Source organism: Corvus cornix, chromosome 11, assembly GCF_000738735.6.
Source record: "Corvus cornix cornix isolate S_Up_H32 chromosome 11, ASM73873v5, whole genome shotgun sequence".
In the NCBI taxonomy this organism is placed as follows: Eukaryota; Metazoa; Chordata; class Aves; order Passeriformes; family Corvidae; genus Corvus; species Corvus cornix.
Genome location: NC_046341.1, coordinates 3747323 through 3767645, shown reverse-complemented (window position 1 = coordinate 3767645; position 20323 = coordinate 3747323). Strand labels below are relative to the sequence as shown.

General features: G+C 40.6%; 1 protein-coding gene across 2 annotated transcripts in view; it reads left to right on the top strand.

Moving 5' to 3' along the window:
• Positions 1 to 20323, top strand: part of CDH13 (cadherin 13) — a 447757-nt gene that overhangs the window by 412602 nt on the left and 14832 nt on the right. Inside the window, exons 11-13 of one of the 2 annotated variants that reach the window (XM_010403504.4) lie at positions 3293 to 3435; positions 14353 to 14586; positions 15838 to 16053. In XM_010403504.4, the coding sequence (XP_010401806.1) occupies positions 3293 to 3435; positions 14353 to 14586; positions 15838 to 16053 (593 nt within the window). Of the gene's footprint in view, positions 1 to 3292; positions 3436 to 14352; positions 14587 to 15837; positions 16092 to 20323 lie in introns of those variants that run through there. The other variant, XM_019288275.2, reaches the window with a different exon arrangement.

Below are 20323 nucleotides of genomic sequence, written 5' to 3'. Positions count from 1 at the left end.
CAGTGCCACGTCAGGCTGGCTCAGAGGTGTCATTCAGCACACACTTGGCACTGATGCATTTTGCCTTCCTTCGCCTTCTGTCAAGGCGTGAGAGCCGAGCCTCCTTGACTCAATGTGGGAAAGGTCTGGTGGACACCAAGCTCTGGAAGCCCTTGCCAAGAGCAGCATCTGAGTGTGCCTGGCTGCTCTCCTGTGACACCCTGGGCCATGGCACTGCTGGCTGTGAAACCCTGTTTGTGGTTAGCGCAGGGTTGTGGCTCTGGCTGGATTTCTGTGGCGGTGTTACACACCTCTGCACACCTTCTGTGACACAGCTCTGGTCTGTGTAAGCATCTTTGCTAACTGAGCCACCAGCCAGCGGCACCAGGCAACCCCAGGAGCTGCTCTCAGAATTATTTCCCTCTGTTGCAGCAAGGGGGAGATGCCATTTATAAGTTTTAAATTATTTCCATATATCTGCTACTCTATTTGCACCAAATAGACAAGTGTGTATTTTGATTTGTGCTCTGTTCTGCATCCATAACCTCTCTGTGCCTCTTTGTAGGGCTGTGTTTAAGGTGTGCACTCAAACATTGCAGCAGACAATTTCCAGCTGAAGGGAATTGTTTTTGCTGCTCTCTTTGCAATGCCTGGCTTATAGACAATGCCAGGCCATGAACCCAGCACAAGGAGGTCACAATCAGAACATGTTACACACATTTTCCCCTGCCCTCTTGGCATGCAAGCCCTTGGGAACTGTGAGCTGTTGCCATAGCTTAAAATTTATAAAAAAAAAACCAACCCACAATGAAATAAACTCCAGGAGCAGCACTAAATTTCACTGCTGTAAAGTAGAATAAGACCAAAGAGTAATTGGCACACCAGAGAGCACAGCTCTGTGTACATCTGATGTATCAGTGTGTTTAGGACTGAAGAAACAGTAGGTACATGCAGGCAAGTTCATGTTTAACCACCTAAAAAATGGTCTGATTTAAAAGCTGCTGTGCAATCAGCAGATCCCACCGAAATCAAAAGTGGGAAGTGAATCTTTGCATTCCAAACTTCTGTCTTTATCATGGTTTTTATGATGGGTCTATTCTAAACCTTTGCTAGCAGAGCCCTCAAAAAAATGGAACAAAGAACAATCATCTTAACTGTACTGCAATATGCTCTTACAATAAGTAAAAAGTGTGGTGGGAAAGACAAAGTACTACTTTTACAATATCCTGTGCCAAATTACAGGTTATACAATCCAGTTTTTTATTTGCACAGCCAACAGTGCTTTGTAGAGCAATCAGGGAAGATAATACAATCCATTTTACATTCTCATTACTTTAGAAGTGTTGAATCCTCTGAAATGGTTTCGGGGTTAATTGAGAATTTGCAGTTTTACAACAGACTAGGAATTGTTTAGGCTGCCCTTGTTTCATATTTTTGTGCATACCTTTGTTGCAAAGTTATAAAAATAACAATAAAAAGAGAAACAAAGAAGTGAAATGAAATAATGATCTGCACTGTTGCCATTCCAGGCACTCATTTTTGTGGGAGATAAAGCTGAGGTATTGATTAATGTTTAAATGGCTATTAAGTGGAAGGACATGTTGGGCTGATGGAACATCTCACTGTGCACTGTCTTCCTCTGATTCTTTTCCACATATTCCCTAAGGGATAATTTCTGCTCCTGGGGGAAGCCAGTGGTGAAGCTCTGAGTTACTTTTCTGCCAGCATAAATAAGTCAGCTATTTTCCCTATTTGTCTCCTTTTCTGCATAAATTCCAAAAGTTTCTGGTTTCCAAATCTGCTCTTTAACTTATTTTAACATAAAAACAGCTTATAAAGATGTGTATTTTTTCCTGACTGTATATGCAGAAGTTTTGATGCTCACTCTGGCTGCCTGAGCACCAGAATGTTCCTGTGCACCACAGTCAGGCTCAGCAGCACCCAGGAAGTTGCATTTTTCAAGCCTGAAGCAAAGCTGTGGTAAAGAGCAGCAGCCTGGACAGGGCTATGTGTCAGCACTTTGTTAGCAGCTGACATTTTATTTTATTTTACCTTTTTTTTTACCCCCCAACAATGTGTTATTTTTGTTTATTCCTTCACAGTTGCACTGATAATTTTTTTTTTTTTTGGGCAGCATTATCACACAGGAGTTTCAGGTGAATTCACTTCCAGGTGAATGCTGCTGTGAGGCACTGCCTTGGCACAGACTCATTAAATAATTACAGGTTCCATGTCAATTACTGGTAATTTAAAATGTCTATAAAAGTTTTTATGGTGGTTTATGACCTATAATAGTTCACTACAAAAAAGATAAACAGGTTATTATCCCATGTATTGATTATATGATTGGAGTTTTGCTTTAAAATATTAACACATTTAATTGGAGAGGGAATTGGTGTCAGTTAATTCACTTCTGCGTTGTTCTATTACTTAATATATTTAACTGAGTATGGAATTAGGCCCTAATCATGAACATTCTTACGTTTATTGCTTCAGTCAAGCAGGGAAGTTCCTGGTGTGTAAACTCCACAATCTCTTTAAACTTTTCCAGTTTGGGGGGGTGAATATTTGTGCTGATTAAAGGGAAAAAGCACACCAGCGAATTTCATGTTGGGGGGTCTTGGAGACAGCATTTCCAGACTTTGATTAAGGCAACATGGATGTGGTTGAATTTAATCAGCAGAAGGAGGAAACTCCAGATCCCAGAGTGCAGAATAAATGTGTGCAAACAGGGCTGGGTATAACCACCTCCCCACAGACCTGGTGAATTCACTGTCTGACTCTCTTTTTGCTGCCATTCCCCACAATTCAGTGCATTTCCAGCTCACCCAAAATAACTAATTGTAAAAAAAACCAAATAAAATAAAAAAATAAAAACACTCAAAAAGTAAATTAAAAATACAGCTTCTAGTCCAACTGGAATTCTGAGTCTGGGAAAAGGAGGACTGTGACAGGATTCATGAGGTCAGTGTGGATGCAGAGGCGCATTGGAAGTGCTCTGGCTGTGTGACACAGCAGTAGGAAACAGCTCCTATGTAATCTCTTAAATATTGATTTGTCTGCTAAACTTTGGGACATATATTTATCTCCAAAGAAATTGACTCAAACTTCTCTCTGTATCTCCCTCTGCCAGCTAAGCCTAACCACACTGAACAGTCTCTAAAGGAAGGCACAAGGTTTAAATTGCATTTTTGAAATACTGGGAGATCCTCTCATAAAAACCACTGAGTGCAAAGACAAATTCCTTTGCAGTAAAGTGATTATTTTGTGTTTAGATGTGTAATTTGTTAACAATCTCTGCACTTTTATTCAGGTATTCAGTGTACAAGGACCCAGCAGGGTGGCTGGAAATCAACCCTACCAATGGCACCGTTGGCACCACAGCAGTCCTGGACCGGGAATCTCCCTTTGTGCAGAACAACGTCTACACTGCTCTCTTCCTGGCCATAGACAGTGGTAACTATTACTATTATTAATATTATTATAATTAATATTATTATCCATAATATCCTGTGGTTTTCCTGCTTGAAAAGTTCTGTTCTGGAAGCTGCATGTGTAAAATTAACCATGTGCTGCAGCACTTCCCTGCGTGGCCACCTAAAGGTATTAGAGATCATTGTGGAAAGCAGAGGAAAGAGGAATTACCTTAAAACTTCAAATTTAGAGCAGCTTTAATTTAGGTTTATACCTCACACATTTATTCCCACACTGATGTCTTAATGCTAGGTGCAATTAGTCTAGAAACATTCTTGGAAAGTAATAAATCAGAGTTAATAAATCATCCTAATCAGAGTTAATTTCTTCACAGTATTTGAGCAGTCAGCATGCCTGAGGCACCTAAATACCAATAACAATGCATCCTTGATATGCTGGATTATAATCTATTCAATGCAATAACAGTGACAATAAAAACATCACTAAACCCCTTGTTAAAATGCAACAATTTTTGCATATTGTGTGTATTAAAGTTCCTTCTGTCAAATAGAATCCAAATTAAGCTATCTAGGGAAAATTCAGTGAGTGACTTTGGAGCAGAGAAAGAAAGAGAAAATCCTGAACATTCCAAATCTCTCGAGCTAAAGGCATAAAATAAATAAAAGATTTGCCTGTAATATTACAGCTAATATGGTAACACTTTTTCACAGCTGCAGCTGGTTTAGCCCTGGTGATGAATTGTAAAATGCTCATTTTAAGAGAGCAATTCTACATTTTTGTAAGCACATGACTCAGGGAACATTTGCAAGGCTTGACAGGAGAAAAAAAATATCACCTTATGTAGAACAGAAAAAAAATTCTGCTGAGATGATGATTTACTTATATATTAATATACATATTTTCCTTAGGAAATTTCTGTGGAGAAATGTAGTACTAAACATATTTCTGTCTTTTACTTGCTATTGGATAGAGATGATTTTTTTTTTTTTTTTTTTTTTTTAATGCATCTTAAAACCTGGTGCGCTGGGAAATGTCATCTCACGATGAAAGTAAAAATTTGGGATATTACTGAGGGGTTACCCAAAGGACAAAGTTGTGTTTTAAAGGTGAAGTCAGACGTTGTCAAAGAGAACAGATGGAGAAAGAAACTGAGTGGTTTTGACTGTGGGAACCAGCCTGAGTAATGTGGATTTTGGGGAACACTTTTGTGCTGCAACTTAGGCCTTGCTCATTTATGCAAACCCAGAGCCTCGCTGCTTTTAGTTCTTAGATTTTTTTTTTTTCCATTCTGGAAAAATGAGAGAAGGGAAAGTTGTGCTGAACAGCAGAGAAAGAGAGGGAAGGAATCCTGTTCACCTGGGGTACTGAGCCAGCACCTGATTCCAGCCCCTGTAGCTGTGTTTATTTGTGATTGTGCAGCTCTGTTGGTGCAGGAGTTCATCTTCTCCAGCACCATAAACTCCTGTGAATGTTGTGGTTACACACCACATGTGTGCATGCAGGACTGTGGTGCTAAGGGGTTAATAATAATGGCCATTTCAGAGCGCTGCACTCCTGCAGTGTGCAGCCCTGCCACACGTGGAAGTGGGAATAAACAGAAGAACTTAATTAGCTCATATTAACCTTGTGCCCTGTATCACCTCTGGATTAATTACCAGGCAGCTTGGGGAGCACCTTAAACTTAGAGATGGGCTGGCAGGTGGAAAAATTTTCTGCTGGCCTTCATGAATGACTCTGTGGCCAAAGCAGCCAAGGAAGTTTTGAGTTGATCTCAACAGCTTGGGGGTCTGCCTCGTTCCCTGCAGGGATGACTGGGACTGACAATACCCCCGGAAAGTGATCCCAAACTTATTTCCAGGCCACTGACAATGTGAACTAGCACAGCTGGGAGACCTACTTCATCTCTCCAGCCATCACAGCTAATGCCCAGCTTGAAATATTGCATTAGATGAGAAGCCAAATTGTGGCAGAATGATATGACATGAATACAGAATTATTTCAGGACTCAAAAAGAAGGTTGTGTTAACTTAAAAAGGGAAAAAAAAAAAATCAGGTTGAATGTAACTCTCTGCATTCTCTTCAGAGCAGCATTGTCCACAGACTGCAGATCTCTTTCTTCAGGGTAATAAGTGGAGCCTGTCTAATACCAGTGGATATGCCTGGGACTTCTCAGTGAGAGGGCAGCCAAAGGCAGGATTAAAAATTGTCAAATGAAATAGGGTAATAAAGTGAAAATTTAGAGGCATTTCCAATAAAGCAAGTCATTTGCTTGGGCTAACAGGCTTGGGGTGAAAAGGGAGGAGAGGAAAAAAGAAATAGTTTTCCAGAAATTCCTTTTTCAAAAGCATTCAGTGGAGGTCTTTATTTCCTTTGGCCTCTCATCTTATGTCTGAGTCAAATCTGAGATGTGCTGGCACAGGCACTGAGGAAGTCTGGGCTGCCATAGGCTTTGCTTTCCCTTCCTGGGAATACAGAGAGCTCAGGCAATGCCCAGGGCACAGCCCAGCAGTGGGAATGGGTACCCAGAGCAGCTTCCAGCAGAGCAGGCACTGTGAGCTCTGTGCTAATCTTTACCAGAATTTATAGTGATTAACTCTAAAATCACATAAAGCCTTGTACTTAGACATTGCTGAAGTACCTTAGCCATATCCTAAACCATAAACATTATTTAGTGTTCATAGCATTTAGAGTTTATATGCTTACAGAAAAGAATCTGTTGTCCCATTGTGTTCCATGATCACCTCTTTATAAAATAACTGTACATTTGAGTGCTGTCCTGGGTGAAGAGTGGAGACAGCTGAAAACAAACCCCACAGTGATCCTTTTTCCGTCCCCTTTTGCTGATGTCAACAGAGAATCTGTCATCAGTTCCAGCAGGCACTGGCTCCTTGTTATTACACTCCAGTGCAGGGAGCAAGTGCCAGGGCATTATTTTTAATCTGTAAAGTGTTGGATATTTCTGTCACAAGTAAAACCTGGAGCTTTGTGCTTGGTAGTTCTTTGTATAAATCCATCACACCTTTCTCTATTTTTGGGATATCACAAAACTGTTCTTTACCAGTAGGACAGTAACAATGAATGGGGCATAGCAAATGGAGTCACTCCACTGCAAGAAATAATTTAGCTCTTTATGAGATTCTTTTTGACCTTTATGATATTATTTCTCAGCATTATCAAACTAACTGCAGGTAGAGGTGGTAAAGTAAGAATTATGTTATTCCTGATCTAAACAGTTCCTGTACCTTTCCAAACACTCTTAAAACAATGTGTAACAGCAAATTTGATGGAAACAGTGTTAATTTATAGATAATAAATTTTGACCTTTTATGGGGGCGCATTGCACTTTAAAAATTACTTTTTGGAAGAAATACCCTAATTTTCTCAGTACATTTGATTTCAGTAAAAGGTCAATGTAAGTGTCTTTAGAATTTGAAAACTTTTTATTAAAGACCTGTGTGGACACAGAGTCTCTGGCCTATTAAAGAAGAAATTAAACATTGGTGGGAAATACCATGCAGCAGAGTTAACACATTACAGTGTCATGAACTGTGTTTAGTCTGAGAATGAGCTGATAACAGGGCAAAGTCAGGTTTATGCAATCTTGGGAAACATCAGAGATTTCATTCAATTAACAAAATTGCTAACAATGGTACATTTTATTTCCTGGATTTAGCCCTCTAATCACTGAACCCAATTTGGTGTCACAGAGTTATTGGGAGCTTTTCTGCCAAACACACCTGTGTGAAACACAGAGGAGAAAGCATTTGAGTTTGAGAAACCTGTGTGGAACAAACCTTCCAAATGTGCTGTGTGACCGTGCTGTGGTGTCGTCCTGCAGGTTCTGGTACTCACTGGGAAACTTGGGATGAGGATCACAAAGCAGAACACCTGTACGTTTTTCTCATAAGGAGAGCCATGCTAAAAACTCTCCAGGAAAGGTCTTTTTTTCTCCTGTATTCTGAGAGTTTGAGTCACAATCTAAAAAAAGTAAGGGAGGAGTAAACCATGTCTGGAGGTGAAGATAAAAATACCTGGAAAATGTGTGAAATCTTTAAAAGATAAAATTAGTTTCTCCCTTTCCTTTTAGAGGCATGAATAATAATTTATCCCCAGATTTACCTTATTTATGCAATAATCCCTCTTTTTTTTGGAATTAATATTGCATTTTGTAGCTTTTTCTATCTCTTTAGAAACAAAATTTTTGGTTGTTTTTGGTGGCTCGAGTCATGGAAAACCCACCTATGCTGTCCAAGACTGTCACGTGGTGACAAATAATGACACACTCATCTTGCTGGTCAGGTTAAATGCAAACTTAAGTTGAATTTCACTTTTCCCATGCCACCCCAGTGGGGTCCCACCCACCCAAAGCCAGGGAGAAAGATTCTCCCAGCGAGAGAGTCTGATCCAGTGTGAGCATTCCAGCTTCCTTCCCTGCCATTCCTATCACCATGGGGCTACTGGGACAGAAATTGGGAATATGAGAACTTCTACTACATTAAACAAAGAGAATAAATGTCATTAAAAGTAGCTTTAGGTGTGAGTTTAGGGTTTGCCTTGCTCTACACTTTGCCAGTTAAAAAAAAAAAAACCAACTTCGACCTTGCTTCTCTGACTGTGGCCAGTTGTACTTGTGAGCTGTGGCACTATTTCAGTTTTCCTCAGCAAAATGAAAAAGTCCTGAATCAGGGTCTAATTTTCCCTTGTTCCCGTGTTTCCAAGGCCCAGTTGAATCCAAGTAATCCTGGAAATCCCATTTATTGTGCAGGTCTTGGCACTGCTAATCATTAAAAATAAACCTTATTATTCTGTACTCTGTGTGGTGAAGAGTTACACATAACACCCAGAAAAACCTGGAGGAAAAAAGAGTTGTGTGGCAGTTTGCAATTAGAACTTTTCCTTACATGTATCTAACCTGTCTTCTCGCTTCATGATGTACATAATTAAATTACCATAGATTGATTCCACCTAAAACACGCTATTTTTGAAGAAATCAGGCAATTAGTTACCATGGCAACCCAATTAAGCCAGTTTTATACCCCTTATCTTAATTGCTGTATTAATTGAGAAGAGAAAATAAATTGAAGACTCATCCTTTTCTTGCCATTTTAAATTTCAGTAAAATATGAATTGCACACAAAATATTGTTTTAATTTGTCATCACGGGCCCATGATTAGAAAAAGAAATTAGAATGCTGAAAACAGTATTTAAGACGGATGGCGTGTGTCAGTAGCAATTTGATATGCTGAAAGAGCTGTGCTCTTTTGAAATGCAATTACTCAAAAATAGGAGCTGCATATATTATCTGAGGGGATGAATGAAGGGTTGTAACTTTGGAAGATTATTTATTTTGTGTATTTTACAGAGCATCTCTATGTCAATATATACGGAAAATGCATAGGAAATTTGGACTGATGGGGAGTTAGGGACTGAGATGTCAGCATATGGTTTTGAGGAGAGCAGTTTTGTGAGTAGCACACCCAGATTTTGGTGTCTTCCCACTCTCCTGGTTCCATTTGCTTTGGCTGAACCATTAATAGGGCTCAGCCTGAGCACGGGATGGAACGGAACAGGGCTGTCTGCATGGGATCCCTGCCTGCAGTGAGGGGACTGCTGCCAAAGCACCGAGCACACACAGATTTTCTGAGCGGAAAAACAGCATATGGAGGGGGAAAAAAACCAACGTGAGGGATGAGACAGAAATTTGTGTTTAGATTCTCAGAGCAGCATCATTAGAAAGCATGAAAAGCACTGTTCTCAGAGCCGTCATTTGAAAAAGTGTGTGTAAGTCATGTGAGGAGCAGCTGAGGGAGGCTGAGGAGACACCTTGTGTTGCAATTATTAAAGGATCAGGGGCATGGATCATTGATAGAATTATGGGATCAATAAAAGAACTGTACAAGCAATAGGCCTGCAAGCAAAAGGCCTGTGTGTGAGAAAAACTCTGCATGAGAAAAATCTCTGTGAGAACCAAGCTGGGAACAAGAAGGGAGTTTTGAGAAGGTACAGCTGTGTAGATAAGACCAAGGGAGAAGGGGAGGTAAACACTGAATTCTTTTAATCATAACATAACTGTAGAAGCTTGCCAATGTAAGTCCAATTAGGTAGAAGTAGAAATGCGCTTTGATAAGCTTTAAGCCACTTAAGAGTTAACAAGCTGGTGTACTATGTAAGTGCCTCTGGATTGCTAATAAACGGAGTTTTGCTCTTATCAACCACATTGGTTTTGGACTGCAAGTAACTCCCCCCGCTGGAGTCCCGGGCCTCTCTTCTTTTTACAATTCCAACAACCTTGCAGTTCCCTACAGACCCCTGACAGCAGCAAGGCTCTTCTCCCAGGCAAGCAGCGACAGGAGGAGAGGACACAGCCTCGAGCTGTGCCAGGGGAGGGTCAGGCTGGACATCAGGAGGGATTTCTGCGCTGAAAGAGCTCTCAAGTGTTGCCAGGGAAGGGAAGAACTCCAGGGACGTGGTGGAGCCACCACCCCTGAAAGCGTTCAAGAAACCCCTGGAGGTGACACTCAGAGGTTTGGCTGACCTGGTGGGCTTCAGGCAAAGGTGGGGCTCGATGAGCTTGGAGGCTTTTCCAACCTAATTGAGGGTGGAATAATTCATTCTGTGATTCTGTTTCAAAGAGAGAACAAAACGTTACCTGGCCTAAGCATGCACTGCCCAGTCTGGCTGCTCCAAACTTCTACAGCGCTCCTTTCTTTTTGTCTCCTCCTTCAGGCAACTATGAAACTGAAAATAGAGAAATTGGTGAAAAATCCACTCCCAAGGAGATATCCTAGGCAGTCCTACATTTTACAGTTAAATGGCAGTAAAATGAAGGAAATTCTCTAGTTTCTGTAGTTCCAAGCTGACCCCAATGTGACAGAGATTCAGACGGAGTTTATGGAATTCTGGAGAGAGAAGGTTTCATTCAGGGTGAGCCAGGGGAAAGGTAATTGTGCCAGAAATTAACAAACCCACACTCTTAGAGGATTTTTTCCATGCTGAAATATGAAGAAAAATGGTTCTTTCTAGAATTGCTCCCTCATTTTGTTTCCTTGCAACTTTGTTGCCCTGCAAAAAAAGGAGAAGCAGTGGGGGGGGAAAAGTGTTGGAATTGACCTTTTGGGGTCACATCAGTGATAGTGCAAGCGGATTAACAACTGCTGCTAAATGGCAAACCATAAATATTCTGGTAAAATTTGGAATAAGTGAATTTCCACTCTTTCAGCCCAAGAGGGAATCCATATGGCAGTGGGGCCCTGCTGGCCCCAGGGCTGAAATGGCCTTGTAATTCCTGCATCATGGCATAAAAGTGTATAGAAAATTTGTAATAATTTGATGGGTCTGGAAGCTTAATTTAATAAGAAGAAATAAGTACAGAAGGTTTTTTTTTTACCTTTCATAATGATCAGGTGAAAAGAGACGGTTCATCCTCCATTCTTCTTAAAATCTCTTAAAATAGCTTCCAGAAATGCCATGGCTTAGATCTGTGTGGCAGCTGGATTCCCTGGAATGGTTGAATTTTCTTCTTTGGAAATTTATCAGCTATTGCCAGAATCCAACCCTTCTGATGTTCTTAAATACGTAACAAAACAGAAAACATATTAGTTCAAATTAAATTCCTTTTTTTCCATATTTGTTTCTAAGTAGATTTTATGTAAAGGCATTTACATAAATATTCATTTGCTATAAGACTATGATATAAACCATAAACCTAAATATAAGTGAAAACACAGCTTCAGGGCCTCCCAGCCCTAACACCTTTTGACTTCTGTGTCTGACATTTCTCTTGTCCGTTGGTTATCAATGCTTTGTTCCCCAGACATGCTACTGGACAATTTATATTATTTGCAAGGAAACTGACTTTCATCTGGTTTATTTAAAGCATGTGAAAAAGTTCTTTTTTGTGTTTGATAATCCTTACTGTCCCTTGGGCAACTCGTTCCACCTGAGATCAGGTTTGGTGTCAAAATAAAAAAAATCAAACAAGAAGGGAGAATATTTCTTGAGGATTTTCTGTTGGTTTTCACAAATTAAACGAAATTGTATCAATATTCTTATTATATTAAATTTGTTTTAATATAATTTGAATATTAAAAAATAATGTCCTATTCTCAGAGAAAAACATTGCAAAAAATATACTTCAGTTATTCCAAAGAGGGCTTATAATTTAAGACTTTATACTAATAATTCTGATATTATTCTGTACAGCTTTTCATTAAGATTCAAGCATTAAAAGTATACAGAGTATCTTTTTCTATAAGATTTCTTTTCAAACTCTTTTTTTCCAACTGGATGTAGCAACATGGTCATTTATGCTGGCAGCACTCAAATCCAATTTAAAATCTACATTTCCTGGTAACAGCCCCTTGCATTGGAGACTCCAGTTCAGCACCAAGCTATGGCTTTGTTTCAGGATGAAATTATCCATCCTTCGGCCTCTGTTTTGGCAGCTTTTACACAAATCAGTGATGCTTTTTCACTCCTGGGATTGTCGTGGTGTATTCCCAGATGTGCCACTTGTGGGAGTTTGGAATTCTCTCTGTCCCCAGTGGCTCTAAAGGCACCCAAATAATTAAAGTGCTCAGCCTCAGGAGGGGTGGCCAGTTCTGGTCAGTGGCAAATATGGGATCGGAGCTCTTTGGAAAAGCTGCTCCCGAGGATTGTTGGACCCTTTAGGTCTTGCTTTGCTCATTAATTTTGCTTTCAGACACAAGGTTTGACAATAAAAAATAGAAGAAGTTTTAGTTTGGAATTAAAATATGCTGTGGGTACCTTTCCTTTCAAAATCAAAGGCGCCTGGAGATCATGGGATTTTGAATTATTTCAACAGCATAATACTGTCAAATTTACGAAAGTCATATATTCCCAAAGGATGAGTTGTGACCATTTTTGCTTGATTCATTTCTTGTTATATTTTTATGACACGCGTGTTAACAAGCTCCAGTTTATGACCCTGACATTTGCTTGTTTTCCTTTTGGAGGTCTTCATAAATCACAGAAAGATATTTTGTTTAAATCATTATAAATAAACCAAGCAGAGAATAAGTCATTGAAATGAACAGAAGCAATTTCCTTTCTCTCTTTTTTAAGTGTAATATTTGCCCAGCCCCTGAACCATTCAAAGAGTGAAACATTTACACGGCAGGGAGAACACAGCCGTATCTGTGTGTGACAAAATAGCAGGACATCCATAATGCTGTTGGCTTCTTCATTTCAAAAGGCAGATTTTAATATTACTGACTTCAGAGAAAGATAAGAAGGGCAGTGCATAAGACATTATCAGTCCAGTGTGGAAATAATGCATTCAAAATTAAAGACAGCAGTTTAATTAAGTGCATGAAAGGCTGCCTTTTATGATCATATTTCAAATACTAGAATGTCTTTTCATCCATTCTGCCATATGACTTTACTTAATAATATATCAAGAACAAAAAATGTATTGGAGTCTTTCTGCAAATTCAATTAGTCCAATAAAAAGTGAAAAATAGTTTCTTTTTCATTAAAAAGAACTCAACCCTAACCCTTCTGATGACAAAGTGCGAGATGAGAAGGGAGGGCAAAGCTGGAGAAGGATGAACATTCTGCCTTTGTGATGCATTTCTGTGCGCAGGAAACAGATGAAGTGTCACCATCAGTAACATTTGTTATTGGAAGGACTAATTGCACTCTGCTGCAGGCAGTAGTTTATCAGATCCACACCACGGGGTGTTTGCTCCTCCCTCGGGATGCTCCCCCGGCACAGCGATGTCTCCCCGGTTATTGGGCTGCAGTGGGCAGGGCGATTATGCTGAAGGGAGCCTCTTGCAGGCTTGAACTGCGAGTGCTCTGGCACCTTGCCCTGGTGCTGCACAGGTTAAGAGCAGCCTCTTGAATCCATTCTGCCTGCGAAGGGTTTGTGCTCAGGGAAGTGCAGGGATCACAGTTCCCTGTGCTAAACTAGGAAAAAAAAAAGGAATAAACAACCCACGAGTGCAGCATTTCAGTGCCGGGTACAGTAAAGGATGAAATGTGCGTTCCAAAAACCTCGACGTGATTTTAATGGGGTGCCAAAGGGAGCTGAAAGGAGCTGCTGTGCTTTAGGCTGAAGGCAGTGGGTGACTGGCTCAGCCACGGCACACATCTGCAGTGACTGAAAGTTATTAGCACTCGTCAGCTCCTGGGTGACCCCTGTGAAATGAGGTGCTGGTCCCAGCCCGGCTCCCAGCAGGCAAATTCTGCCTTCCCGCTCCCCCAGTGCCAGCGGGGCTGGTTTGTCAGTCACAGCCCTGGCACAGAGCCTTGTAGTGGTACCACGGTGAATAAACAACACCCTCACCTCTGCAGCTGGGCACTCAGGTCAGGGCTGAGGCAGGCTGGCAGATCATTTGAGAAGGATTGAAACTGTGCTGCTACACGGGTAAATAACTCATCTCATTTCCCAGAGCTGCCTGCTGACGGGTTTCACTTCTGCTGACATAAGTCCATGTGGCCCTGAGGGTTGTTAGGAATGGTCTGGTCCTGTTCTGCTTCTGGGCACCCACCCCACAACCTGATTCCTCTCTGCTGACACTTTTCCTCTTCCTTGTCTTATTCTTGGTTCTTTTAATACTGTGCTATCTATCCAGGGGATGGTTCCCAGTATGTTTCTCTCAGTATGTGCTGATGAACAGATTCTGTTCCAGATATCTATTCATGTCCTACTCTCATTTTAACTTCAAAATATTCCTCTCCCAGAGGTTTCCTTAGAATAATTTTCCATACTGTTGAGAATCAGACAGGCTTCATTCTGAAAATGCAACAGTGAATTTATGAGAGTGGCTCATCAGGTTTTTTAAGCAATAATTTCCATATAAAAGAGGTAAGAACAATAAAAACTATTTCCCTTTGCAAGCCTGCAGGTGCAAATAAGAGCGAGAGTTTATGGAAATATGATTTAATAAACAGATGTTTGTTTTTTCCTATAGGTAACCCTCCTGCTACGGGTACAGGAACTTTACACATCACCTTGGAGGATGTCAATGACAATGTCCCATCCCTTTATCCAACACTGGCAAAAGTTTGTGATGATGCAAAAGATCTCAGGGTAGTGGTTCTAGGAGCATCAGACAAAGACCTTCATCCCAACACAGATCCATTCAAATTTGAACTCAGCAAGCAATCCGGCCCAGAAAAGTTGTGGAGAATCAACAGGCTTAACAGTAAGGCTGTAACTTTGATTATTGTGTAATTATTCCTGCACTCCTCTATCCCAGTGTACTCCCCCTGAGGCACTGTAGGAATTCAGGAGCAGTTTTGCTTGAAAATCTTGTAGGATGGACCAACTGCTGCTGCTTTACCCTGTGCTGGATCTGCTGGGACCAGCTGCCAGTGGAACACACTGGTTCTGAAACCTGAAACTTCTTCCTTTCCTTGATATGTTGGCTGAACTGTCTTTTATCTTTGTGTTAACGAGGGGCTACTAATGACTGATAATTTTGTAATTCATGGCACAGGATTTGTTTGCACAAGGTGCACAAGGCTTTGCTATAGGACAGCATGAAACTCTTGCATGGGCTTTAGCAATGTAATTGAAAAACTTCCTAATTTTAAGTATTTGAACTCTTCACAAGTAAAATACCCCAATGCATGGGACTCCACATGAATGGTAAGAGGCTCATGAAACTGCAGAAGGTTTGTATGTCAAACTGTGGCACAAGTGCATTATTTCTTCTTAATGTAGATTATTCCTATTTCTTTTCTGGAATGTATTATTTATCTCTGCCACACTCCAGTCTTTTAGTTCATGTCACAGTCTTAGAAAAAAACTAAAGATGGATGTGATGGTTGTACCTGCCTGCAGGACAAAGGGGAGGAGCCTTTTTCTTGGCTCTTCTCCAAACATCAAAGCACCCCTCTGTAACACCCTAAAAGAATTATCACACCCACCTGGGTGCCAACAGCTGCTGTGACCCTCAGTTCCCCAGGTGCAGCAGATCTGTGGGTTTGGAAGGGGCTTTACTTCCCTTCCCTGCCTTCTCAGGGAAATTGTGAGAATGGTTCAGCAGCTTTGTACTTCCTGGCAAGAAGAGTTATTTTTTCCTTTGGCAAGTAAATTTATTCTCTCTTCTTGTTGTTTTGGGGGTGACAGGCCCTAGCATTTCATTAGTATATTCATTTTCACAGGCAACTTCTGCCAATAACTTTTAGACTAAATAATGTATTTAAACAAAAGGGGCTCTTACAAGTCTTTCTTTTGGTGGGGTTTGGAATAAGTTTGCAAGTAGCTTTCAGTCCATGAAAGAATTTCAGTTCTGTCTCTTCTTCCCTCCAATTCAATTATTTTTTCTTAGTGTATTCTCATTTTCTTCCTAATTTCCATAAATAACTTTGACATGTCTGATGTTGCTTGCAGATTCCTCTACCTCTCCAGACAACCAACATTTGGCTAATTCTCCCCTCATCCTTTGCAGATACTCATGCCCAGGTCATCCTGCTTCAAAACCTGAAAAAGGCCAATTACAACATCCCCATCTCAGTGACAGATTCTGGAAAACCTCCTCTGACCAACACCACAGAACTGAGATTACAAGTGTGTACCTGCAAGAAATCCAAAATGGACTGCAGTGCAACTGATGCTCTCCATATCAGCCTGACCCTAATCCTCCTTTCACTCCTCAGTTTATTTTGTAAGTCTTTTGCTGAGCTGTAAGTAATGAAGTGTTGTTTATCTGCTCATTTGTACTCTGCACAAGAAAACCCTCCAAGGGAGAAGTTAAATTCATACATTGATACCACAATGCATAAGTTTGGGCTCTTTTTCCATGAGGGAGTAGCTGTGAGAAAGATGGGGGGAGGGTTTTTTTAAATAGTCAAAAAAAATAGTAATGAATGCCTGATTGTCAAATTAAGAAATAGAAGCAATAATTTTCAAAAGAATCAAAGAGAATCAGAGCTAACATATGACAAACTAAGAAGTACCAGCTGTAGTAGCAGATTTGTGCAGTGCTTTCTTTCATCTCTCCCCACTTGAATTCAATTCAAACCCAGAAAGAGGAGATTAAAGGTGTTCGTGTAACAATGGCTGTTCTGGGTCACCAGGAAAATGAGGACTGTCTGCTTCAATCTATTCCTCCACATAAAATGTGCAAGTGACTGGAACATGAGGAACTTATTTAAGGTTCTGGGCTTAGAACCACCCAGAGCTGATAATCAAGTGGCCAGTCTGGGCTGGAGGGCAGAGCTAACTGACAGGTAAATGAAATTTCTGCTGCTTCTGAGAAAGCTTTCCAAACAAGATTTACAAAATTCCTAACTTGAATTGGAAGAAGTGGAAAAAAAATTAAAATTAAAAATCCCAGAATGACTCAGAAGTAGGAATTCAAAGCTGTGGAGTCCACAATCTAACGTGGGTGTGTCCCTGGCTGGTCCTGTGACAGCTGCCAGCAAAATTTTTGATGCAGTGTTAGTTTTGAATTCCTAATCTGTTTCAAAGGCATGATAGTAAATTAACTATACAACTCTGATAGTAAATCTGTTATTCAAGGACTGCTACCATCATCTTATGTTAACAGAATACATTATGTGGGGACTTAAAACCTGAGCCATGGTGAAAGGCCTTTTATTCTCCACGAGAGAAAACCTGTCACGAGGCAGGGACAGAGGTCAAGGGAGAGATCCTTTACACATCTGAGGCTTAGTGTGTGCTTGATTACACATCCTGCCCGTTTTTTTCCTTCTCGTAGACTCCTTTTATCCCAAAAGGTTGGCATGAAGGTCATTGTGAGTGAGCTGGTACTAGCTAAGGTTTGTGATGCTCTTTGAAGATGAAAAGGACTATATAAATGCTAAGTGCAAATTCATGTTCTTAGTCTCAATCAGTGACATCTAAAGTATCTGCTTTGGCTTTGGTTCAGCTGTTCTGGGTTCAGTCTCCTGGAACCAAATGCAAACTTCAGCTGTTAGGAGTAATATGTTAAAAATATTTGACAGGGTGTGACACTATTGCAGCAGTGATATAAATATGCAGCCCATTGATTCAAATATATTCTTGTTGCCACTTCATAAATGTTGCTGCTGCTACACTAGGCGTGACTTTCACTGCTGGAATTACTTTCTTATCTGACATGATTTGCACTTGGACTTTATTTACATTAATGCATCTGCTCAGAATACAATGAGGTAGCGAAAAGCTTTTTGCTTTGGAAAGTTGTTCTTTTCATGTTGGTTTTTTGCAGCCCTCACCAAGAAGTCTGATCATTTTCCTTAGGCTGAATTATAAAGCCAGTTCTAAGTATTGGAAAATGCTTTTTGAGTTGCTCTTCTTGGCTACAGGTCTTGTCCAGCTCAGCTGTGGGTGGAATGCAGCCCCTGGCATCCCAAGCGTATCCCATAGCTGCCATTCCATCTCTGGAACTGTTACCTAACCATGCCTATGCAAAGCCAGCAAGCACCACAGCTCTCACGAGCACTTTCCTCAGGTGTGGATGACTGCATGGAGACAGGAAAGAATGAGGCTGGGAGCCAGTGAGAAGAATGTGGTTCTGTGTTTGAACTTCCCTGAAATGAGCTGGTATCACCCCATTCCCAATTCATTTCCACACACAGATTTTTTATAACCATGATTAGCTCCATTGCAATGTTTTGTATAGTCCAAATATTTATCAGAGTAATCAAAGATTACGATGCCATAAAAACAAAGAGAACTTTAGTGCTTATTGAACAGATGAAACGTCCCATTTCTAGTGGCAAGTTATGGGTTTAATTTTAGCAAAAGCCCTTACGTGGCTCACTTTGCTCCCAGTGTTTGTGTTTTATGAGGCTCTTGTTCCTGGGAGGTAAATCCTTCAGTCAAATGAACTTTGTTATTCATGCCAAAGTATTTCTTTTTGTATTTGACATCTGGTGTGAGGATAGATAGCCCTCGGAAAGAGCCGTTCGTGGGAAAAGAGCTCTGCATGATTATCTTTCCTATAGAAAACATCTTGGTATTATCATTTAAATGGTGCAATTATTATCTATACTTAGAACGTGTACCTCCTTCGTAAATCATGAAAGAAGTCAGATGTGGCAGATTTCTGAAGTGTCTGAGCACACAAGTGAAGAGCCTGATTAAAACTGAAATGGATGCAAAACCCAGCAGTTTCTCCCATTCTGGAGATGCCCTACTGTGCTCACTATACTGAGGGATAATGTGATACAGACTGCAGAGTTGCCCAGAAGCCCTTGGAAAGGTAGATATAGTTGGAAGAAAAATTGAGGAGCTCACGACAGCCAGAAATAGAAATGATAAAAGGCCAAACTATAGGGGCAGATTTGTGTGACACAACAACGAGGTGCCTGGTGGAATTAAAAGATGATGAACACAAAGTTGATTGGGAAAAGGAGCATCTTTGCGTATTTGTGCTTAACCTAATTACCACTGGGAGTCAAGCTGGAACGGCAGAGAGTGAAGAGGCAGAGGAGTTTCCAAAGTTACAATAGGTAATGGTGACAAATATTGGAAAGAATCCTGTCACTTGTCATTAATGCAGACCCCATGTTTAAGATGAGACTTCATGTGGTGGCTTTTTGTCCTCTGCCAGCTTTTCCTTGCCATTACTGGAGATGAGGCAAGGAAAAGTTCAGATATAATTCAGAATTTAGTAGTTCAGATTGAGGAAAAAAAATGGAAAAAACAAGCTGGGATACTTGTCTGGGAGGGGGACTACAGGAATCAGTTACTTGAGGAAGGGAGTGAGCAGGGGAAAGTGAAAATCTGTCAGGAGCGTGTCTGGTGCTGGCTCTGAGGTTGTCCATGGTGTCCCTGAGTGCTGCATTGTCTCAGTCATCTTGTGTTTCCAAGCTAAAACAGCTCTGTTCAGAATTAATGGAACCAAAGGGACGTGCTCAACACCACCAGAATTATAAACAGGCTCCCTCTGGAAGGCTCCTGAGTGTTTTAAGTGAGAGAGAAGCTCCAACATTCCATAAGGATGAGGGATGGAAATGGAGGCAAAGTGAAACAAGCCAAAACCGAATTTGTTCATATTGCCATAACAAAGTCAGCAACAAAATCTCCCCCAGGCCCTGCAGGAGACTGAGAAAGAGCCACTCTGGCTAGCAGAACAAGGCTTTAGATCTATTACAAATTATTTATATTATTATTGGTATTTAAAGGAGTATTTGAATTCTGGGCTTTTGATTTTATAATAACTATTTCACTTAATTGCATAATCATAGAATGGTAATTGCATTTCATATCTTCTTTTATATTCTACTGACATTAAAGGCCACGTTAGATTCAAAAGCGTGGAATGAAGGGAATAAAAGAACAACCAAAGGCACAATAGTCATGTCAGGAATATTTTACTTAAATTTCCTTGCTATAAAGAGACTGGGATTCGAATACTCACACTGAAAAAAACCCCAATTTTTTATCTTTTTTGACGATCAACCATGGATAAGAAGCTTTCTTTGTTCACCTGGCCAGTGGACTACAAAGCTGTAAGTTGACTTGAACTGAAATAAATAAAATGTTCCATTATTCTGAACAGAAAGTGAGGTGCCAGACTACAGGGGAAATGCTGCCATAAAGAAATTAAATAAGCTGGAGGTCTCTACATTGCAATTAATTTGTGAAAGTCAGGGTGAAAGGCCTCAGGTGTGTTTGAAAAACAGAGACTTGCACAGATGTCTGTGCTGCGATTGCAAAGAAGCCTTAGAGATACCCCTGAATTTAATTTCCTATTAACTTCCACAAACTTTTCCTATTTAGAGCTGGCTGTCCCTCACTATATTGTTTTTTTCTGATTTGAGGAATGCAGCTACAGGGCCAATAGAGAAAACACAGGTTGGGGGGTTTTTTCCCCCTTGAAAATGATGTATTTGTTATTAAACCACTACCACAAAACAAATCGAATTATATTAAACTGGTGGGTTTGAATTTCCATGAACCTGGACAGGCAGAGTTAATCCTGC